Here is an 8,113-nt window from a genome sequence, read left to right on the forward strand (position 1 = left end):
GACCATTCGTGGTCTGGGAAGCCATGCTTACAGCCACTTCTGTCCAAATTACTTCTTGTTTGGACTACCTAAACATGCAGTACGCGGAGCTGCCCTTGAACAATATTTGGAAGCTACAACTAGTATAGAACATGGCAACATGGACATTAATGGGCATGGCCTGATATCCCTAGGTGACCCACACTTCTTTGGAAGATCACAACACAACCTCCTTGCTCCTTTTGGACATATGTCATGACATCATACATATGTACAAAACAGTGGTATATGCACCATACCACCATTTTTGTCATTCTATCATCTTACACCATGTTATTTGATGCTAAATATTTTTATTATTTATAAAAATTATAGGACACCTATTTTACCTCAAGGTAACCATGTTGTTGTTGGTTGTGAAGTCGTGCCCAACCCATTGTGATCCCATGGACAACGCTCCTCTAGGCCTTCCTGTCCTCTACCATCCATTTAAGCTCACGCCGACTACATTCAACCACCTCATTCTCTGTCGTCACCTTCTTTTTTTGCCCTCAATCTTTCCTAGCATTAGGCTCTTCTCCAGTGAGTCCTTCCTTCTCATTAGGTGGCCAAAGTATTTGAGTTTCATCTTCAGGATTTGGCCTTCCAAAGAGCAGTCAGTCAGGGTTGATCTCTAAGATTGACCAGTTTGATCACCTTGCAGTCCAAGGGACTCAAGAGTCTTCTCCACCACCATAGTTCAAAGGGCCTCAATTCTTTGACACTCAGTCTTCCTTATAGTCCAACTTTCACAGCCATACATTGCAACTGGGAAAACTATAGCCTTTACACACACTTTTGTTGGCAGGGTGATGTCTCTGCTTTTAGTATGCTGTCTAGATTTGCCATAGCTTTCCTCCCCAGGAGCAAGTGTCTTTTAATTTCTTAGTTTTGTTAATGTTGACTTTCAAACCATCTTTTGCACTCTCCTTCTTCACCCTCATCAAAAGGTTCTTTGTTCTTCACTGTCTGCCATTAAAGGTAACCATGAGTGGCTTATTATTACATTTAAATCCCATTATTCTAAATACTCAAGGCTCAAAGGAGAATTTAGAGGTCATTGTTAGAAGCAATCAGGCAAAACTTCATTGTATACAACATCTTAGTAATTTACAAAAGATCACTAAGTTCAGAACACTTCAAATAATGTGTCACATTGAATTTTAATGTCATTTTTTTAAGAAATAAAATATAAAAAACTGAGAGAACACATGGTATATTAAAGAAAATTACATTTATTGTAAACAAGTATAAAGTACATAAGAAATCTTGTGCAAAATCTTAAGTAGTCACAAAATAGATATTACAATACTCTCTATAATTTTATATTTATTCAATATAGTAAGAGAATTGAAAAAATGATGGCAAAATCACTGTATACACACCTAGAACTGATGACTTGACTTTCTTTGCTTCATAAGCAATCCATCATTTTCTAAGTTTATGTCATTTTAAATTATCTATAACATATAAAGGTCAATCATATTTCTATTGTAATCTATTTTAGAGAAATTTCAGGAAGTAACATAGCACACTGCTTTTGTTCTTCCTGGAGAATAAAGCTTTTGTAACTCTTAAATTATCCTTTAAACAAAGTGCACTGTATCAAGGTTTCAATGATATAGAAATTTAAATGTATAAAAGAAACACATAACTTAAACACACAAGTAACAAAAGATGCTGAAGTACAGCTAATAGTACTAACTGTGATGCTTTCAAAGTAGTAAAAATTTGTCTTTAGAATAATCCAGCCATATGACACCACTTTCTCAATGATATATTTAAGTTATACAGAATTGCTAAATTAGTTATACTTTATATAGCAGGAAATGAAGATAAATATGCTTAATCTCAGGAAGCTTGATAACCACATTCCCATCATCATTCACAACTGAGAAAACAAGTATTTCTACTTAAAATTTTCAGCATTCTAGTATTACTGAAATTTATCCCTGATTCTGTACCATAAACTGAGAGTCTGCATTTTGTTTGCAACAGCGCTGAAAACATTCCCACATCCTAATGTCTGCATGTCTCTCTAGTTTATACTCAGCTACAGAGGACACAGGAATAGCTCTTTCGTCAACTGGCATTGACATTTCCATGTCTCCTTTCTCCAAAAATGCCTACTAGCCTATATATCACAGCCAAGTTATACAGGTAGCCATTGCCTGTTTCAATGCAATGCCAATCTGATAGTGTAGAACCACAGACTTATTCTGCAATGTTTTTTCACATTACCATTGGTACCAGTTGTACACTGGAAAAAAAAAAAAGCTAAACAGCCTCTTTAGATGAAGTTATTTCATTGATCAGCCACAGAAGTATGCGGCGTAACAATATCATTTAGCTTGCTCACTTCCATCTGCCAATTTGGTAATTTTTTGGCCTGCAAATGGCGACGTGCGTGTTTTGTTAAATGGTCACTCCTCATGAATCGTCGACTGCACATTGGGCAGGCAAATTTTTTCTCTCCTGTATGTGTTCTGCGATGGCGAGATAGTTCGTCAGAACGGGCAAATCTCCTCTCGCAGCCTTTCCAACTGCAGTTGAATGGCTTTTCTCCTAAAATACAAAATGAGGAATTAATGGCACATGTTTTTTATTAGCAGGGTACAGACCTTTATTAATACCAGAGAATAATTTTTTTCTGTATCCATTTATAAGCAAATATATATATATTTTGAAAAGCAATAATGGCAATCATACCATAACCCAAGCAAAATCTTATATGATATCTACTATATTCTTACAGTTCCATATAATCAGAATACAAATTATAATTAATGTCTCCAAGTTGCACCTTGCATATATTCTTTATGTTAAATGATACTTTAGTAACAATATGTGAAGATTGACATAAGATGTTTTATTCTGAGCAGAAGGAATCTAACTTTCAAATTATAAATCTGACATGTTCCTTGCCTTCAAGTGATCCTTTCCTTATTTGATACCACGGTTTCTCAAAAAACATATAGACCAAAACCTTTGGAAAGAGTTGCATAGGTGAATAACAGCAATTCTCCCCATCATGTTAATGTCAAGAAGTTCATGTAGAATTTTTTCACACTAGACAATTCCACAACTTACCTGTATGTGTTCTAACATGTGCCTTTAAATGGGAGCTTTTGAAATATGTTTTTCCACAACCCAGGTAGTTACAAACATGGCTTCTTGTTCTGAGAGAGTCAACAGATGGAGTGATCTTTGTGGCAGGAGGTACCAAGCCTGGAGCAGGAGCAATAGGAGACAGTCTGGTGCTGTGAGGACTAGTCACCGGAGCCTTGGCCTTCTGCACAACAGCTTGTGGCACTACAAACATAACTGCTGCTTTGGGAACTTGAGTTCCCATGAGGACCATTGGATGACAAAGGTTTGATGGCAATTGACCACAAGGAGTGTTCGATACTATTGCTGTCACAACAGAGTTGTTTGCAGACAATGGAACCATCTGGCAAACCAATGGCAGAGAAGAGACTCCTCCTACATGCCCAGAAGATGGAGGGGCCACCTGTGAAGCCCAAGGGACAGATGGAGAAGTATCAAGTACAGTCTGTGGGAAAGGCACTGGGCTGATGGTCTGTAGTGGACTTTTGGATTCTTTTATGGCTGGCAGCTTATCTTCAGAAAATTCAGTATTCAGCAATATTCTTTTACAAGATAAATTTTGTTTTTCTTCTGTACTGTCTTCTGAATGGGATTTTGTCCTGCCATTCTGGTTCGCTTCCCCCATGTTATCATCATACTTCCTAACATAGTCTGTTCTGGCTGGACAGGTTATGCTACTGCAAAGCTGAGCATCTGCTGTATGGCGAATGACGCTGGTTGCCTGAGCTCTCAATATTCTTGGCACTGGAGCATTCTGGGCCTCTTTAGGAGATGCTGTGAAGACTTGATCAGAAAGGTCTGGATATGGCTTGTTCTGTACACAAGGTGGCGCTGATGTTGCTGGATGGACTGCCTGAGACATTTCAAGGTCAGCAGAAGGGCTGTAAGGTGGAGTTAAACACTACAAAAAAGCAAATAAAAGTGAGCTATTTATGAGGACTTGAATTTCTGCAGATTTTAGCTTTTATCTTAGAGATGCTTATCTTAGAATAAGTGAATAATTTATAACAGAATAAAACTTACAAAAGCTGGTATTGTACGAAAATCAGCAGGAGGTAGCAAGTTGTCTTCAAACTCCTCAGATGTATCTGAAGCAGGTGTCATTGGCCTCCGCTCAGCATACTTTTTGAAATCTGATTTCCAACTGCAGCTCATAGACATGAGAGCTTCCACAGCTTCAAAAGCACTCTTTTCATTGGTATAGTTCCAGTAACACTTCCTGAGGCATTGCTTTTTAGCAATCATCTCCATTCCTTCTTCCTAAAAAAAAAAAGGGGGGGGGATCACTTTTAAGTTATTAAGTAACACAAAGGTGTTGATCAGCTAGACTGATTAAAAATGCAAAACCTGCCAAAAAGTCACAAAAATGAATTATATAAAGAACAACAGTAAGTTCCAGTACAAATTTACTTTTTTCTATTCTTTTAGATAAGATTTTAGGATGTATAAACATAGTAATCACAATATTACAATTATCAATCTACTTTCTTTAAAATCAACACTATCAGGAACTCAAATAAACCCCTTTGATTGCAAAATATTTAGAAGCTTACTTAGCCAAGCTGTTAAGTTAAAGTAGGCCACTGGACCAAAAATCCTATGCTTAAGCCTTTCACAAGGGATTGAAGTCTTGGTTGTACCCTTGGGCCTGAATGCTAAGTGAACCACACCGACTGACCTGTTTGACCATGGATTATAGTTTTGTTACTAAATATGAATGTTTTCAGATCTTGGGTATTTGTAACATTTTCAGTTACTTTAACAAATTGCATTCAGTTGTGATTTGGTCTTATTCTTTGTATGCTACCTAGAGGCAGTACTGTCAGGTGAGCAGCCACAACAATTGCTTAAATAAATGCAACATCAAAACAATGTTCATATTTTTTGCCACCCTACATTTAGTAGTCTAAATGTTTGTAGTCCCACACTGTAATTCTACCACTGTTTATGCTGTAGGTTATCTTTTGATTGTTGGTTATTCAACTCCATGTTTTTCTACATGCAAAAGTAACCGTGTTTTGTATTTGTTTCATCTTAAAGCAGTGCATCCCAATATTGGCAATTCTGAGAATTGAAGTCCACACATTTCCTAAAGTGATGTTGTTTGCATAAAACCTGTTGGAAGTTAGCACTCTCGTAGAAGAATGAAATATCCTAGAAAATACTGAAGAGGCAGAATATTATATTTCCTCAATAAGAAATGGAGAAACATGTTTTTAGGCAGGAAACAGACTCACTCTTAAAAGCCCCTACTTTTCTTAATGGGCCATTAGGGGCCCTGAGCTAGTTTACTCTGGATAACAAAGATAGGATTAGTTTTCTACAGAAACTCACATGGCATCTGGGAACTCTAGACTCAACACACAGCCTAGAGATGCCCCTGCATGGCCCTATGGGAGTCTGACAACCAATCAGAATACACTTCTTACACAGCAACAGGAAGCAAAAATGGGGCGGAACAGAGAGTATAAAGCCAGGAACTTTCAGCCTCTCCCTCTTTTCTTCTTCACCCAACATCTGGAAGCATGTGATCACTTTTTTCCCCAGGATCTCAAACCATGTGATCCTGTCCACCATTAAACCATCTTCCCAAGCAGCCTCCCTATTTCCAGTGTCTTTTTGGAGCTGAACCCAGAAGGACATTTCTTCCAACAAACCATTAAGCAGACTAAGCACATGGTCAGGGTACCAGGCCCAAAGGTGGCACCATAAAGTTGAGAAAGGGGGAAAAAAACATGAAGATTTGTACTGTATGTATAAAGGAGGGGGGGCACCAGGATTTGTCAGTGTTTAGAGCGCCAGTGAGCCTTAATCCGCCACCGTCTTTCGCCGAGACTGAGGAGCTCTGAAGCCTGGCTTCTGCAGTCACAGCGGCTACGCGGGCGGACGGAAAGACTTGTTTTCAAATAGGAAATTCCGGAGAGGGAACAGGGTTGCCAGCAGAGGCCGCTGAGCCAGCCAGGCTTCGAGAGAGGAAAATCGAGGCCAGGGAGTTCCTCGCTCTGGCAGCCGGATCTTGGAAGCGAGCCACGTTCACCTCAGAGCGCCTCCGACGTAACTCACGCGGCCCGCCGAACAGCTCGCCTCCCCCTCCTTCCAGGGCGGCCCCCACCCTCCCCCATTGGCTCCTCGGGGCAGGCAGCACGGGCTGCGATTGGTTGTCCCCGCCAGAAAAAAAAAGGGCGGAGACATGTGAACAAAGCGTGATCGGGGGCTGCTCCTCAGCGTCGGGGAACGTGAACTGGGCTTTGCCGCGCGGCGACCTTTCACCCAGTTTCTCTGCGGCCTCCTCTTCCCTCCTCCTCCTCCTCCCCCCCCGCCCCGCCCCCCTCGCCGTCCGCAAGTCGCTCCCACGCCCGGAGGCAAAGCCGGGTGGGCGGGTTGGCAGGCTCGCTGGAGCAGGGCGGCATCCCGCCTTCCCAGAAAGGCTCCAATGCCAGGGCGCGGCGCGACGGGCAGACCTTGGCCTCAGCGGCCCGGCCGCCTACCTTCTTCCCGCGGGGTCGCCTCATGAAGGCGCGAAAAGGCGATGGACGGTTGAAGACCGTCTCTCGCCTCTCGCAGCGCTCTGGGGGCGAGCATTCCCGCCAAAGCCGGTCACAAGAAGAGGCGGAAATGCGAGGGAGTTTCCCTCCTCCCATCACCCCCCCGCTGGCCGCCTCAGCGACCCCCACCCCTCCCCGAGGCGTCTCTCGGCCATCCAAGAGTGGCGCTTCCTGACCAATTTCGACCTCTCCGTCTAAAGCCAGAGCCGCCCCCGGCTTCCCCTCTTGCTTTCCCGTTTCCCGCTTGGAGTTCACGGCCCTTTTTGCCGAGGTTATTTTCAGCGGCTGTTTGCCATGCCGTGGCTGCCCGCCTTCGCTTTCCGGATCAGCCCCTTTCCAGCTACCATCACGTCTCGCCGTCCCTTCCCCTGCCCCGCAACTGCTTAAATTTAGCTAACCTCTCAGCCGAGCGCCTTCCCCTTCTCCCCGTCCCTCAAGAGCGTCCCGCCCCGTCGAACCCCAACTGCCCTCCAGCGCACGACACCAAATTCCCTCACGTCCTCCAAGCGCTCTCCATTGACCCCTTGGAGGCTTCCCTCCGTCCAACTGTCCCTCCACCCTTGGGGGCTCCATTCCCCCCTTGGAGGCTCCCAATTCCTAGCGAAGTTTGCTTGGGATCACTTTACCAATTCCAGGAGGTTACCTAGCAACGTTTGTGCGCCTCTCCATTGCCCCCCCTCCATTTTCCTCAAAAACAGATCACTTTAATAGTCCCGCATTCATCCTGGAGCCCCCACCCTGCAGACTCGCCACCGTGGGTCGGGCATGCTCCCCTCCGCGGGCAGCTCGCGCTTCCCCCCTCCCCGAAAGCCCCTTTTTCCTTTTACACGCCTCGCACGGAAGCATATCTATATCTATATACACCCTCTTTCTGAACTGCTTTCCTGAACAGATCAGCCTTTCGTATCTCTCCCCGCACCCAAGAGAAGATTTTCCCATCAGGGCTTATTTATGCTGCCTCGATAAGCGCTATCCCATCTACCCCCGAGCAGCCCAGATCTGTACTTACTCCGGTGTGCTGGAAAGCAGGCTCTCCAAAATTTAGCATGACTGATGGCAAATCCTTCAGCGTTAGGCGGCGGACGGATGCTAAAAGAGCGGGCTGCGGTTGTTGACAAGCACCGTCCCCCTCCCCGCCTCAGGCGATCTCTGCTTGGCGCTGCCTTTATTTTTCTCTTTTTGTTCGCGGGCAGCTCCCCATTCAGGTAGCGTCTCCCCAGCTTCAGCGTAGACGGAGGCGGGCGCGGACCCAGCCAATCGCCTTCAAAGGTGTGTGAAGCTCGGGCCAATCGGCGAGCGGGGGGTCACGCGTGATCAGCGGCTGCCCGGCAGCGTGAAGAGGGAGTCACTCCTGCGTGTGCAGAAACCGGCAGCGTGTCCCAGCGCAGCTCTTGGGTAAGTCCCTCTTGTTGGCTGAGTCAGTGTCACGTCCCTTCCCACCC

General features: G+C 44.3%; 1 protein-coding gene across 2 annotated transcripts; it reads right to left on the reverse strand.

The window, feature by feature from the left end:
• Positions 1-1,235: 1,235 nt before the first annotated feature.
• KLF10 (KLF transcription factor 10) lies at positions 1,236-7,900 on the reverse strand. 2 transcript variants are annotated; one of them, XM_081951036.1, is made up of 4 exons: positions 7,681-7,900; positions 4,150-4,386; positions 3,109-4,027; positions 1,236-2,583 (listed from the first exon to the last, which is right to left on the reverse strand). In XM_081951036.1, the coding sequence occupies exons 1-4, from the start codon at positions 7,717-7,719 to the stop codon at positions 2,324-2,326; spliced, it is 1,455 nt and encodes a 484-aa protein (XP_081807162.1). In that variant the 5' UTR covers positions 7,720-7,900; the 3' UTR covers positions 1,236-2,323. The 2 variants fall into 2 exon arrangements, with proteins under 2 accessions (XP_081807162.1, XP_081807163.1); XM_081951037.1 differs by lacking the exon at positions 7,681-7,900 and adding an exon at positions 6,615-7,019.
• Between the last annotated feature and the right edge of the window lie 213 nt (positions 7,901-8,113).

The sequence above is a fragment of the Natrix helvetica genome, assembly GCF_964273705.1.
Source record: "Natrix helvetica genome assembly, chromosome: 4".
Lineage (NCBI taxonomy): Eukaryota > Metazoa > Chordata > Lepidosauria > Squamata > Natricidae > Natrix > Natrix helvetica.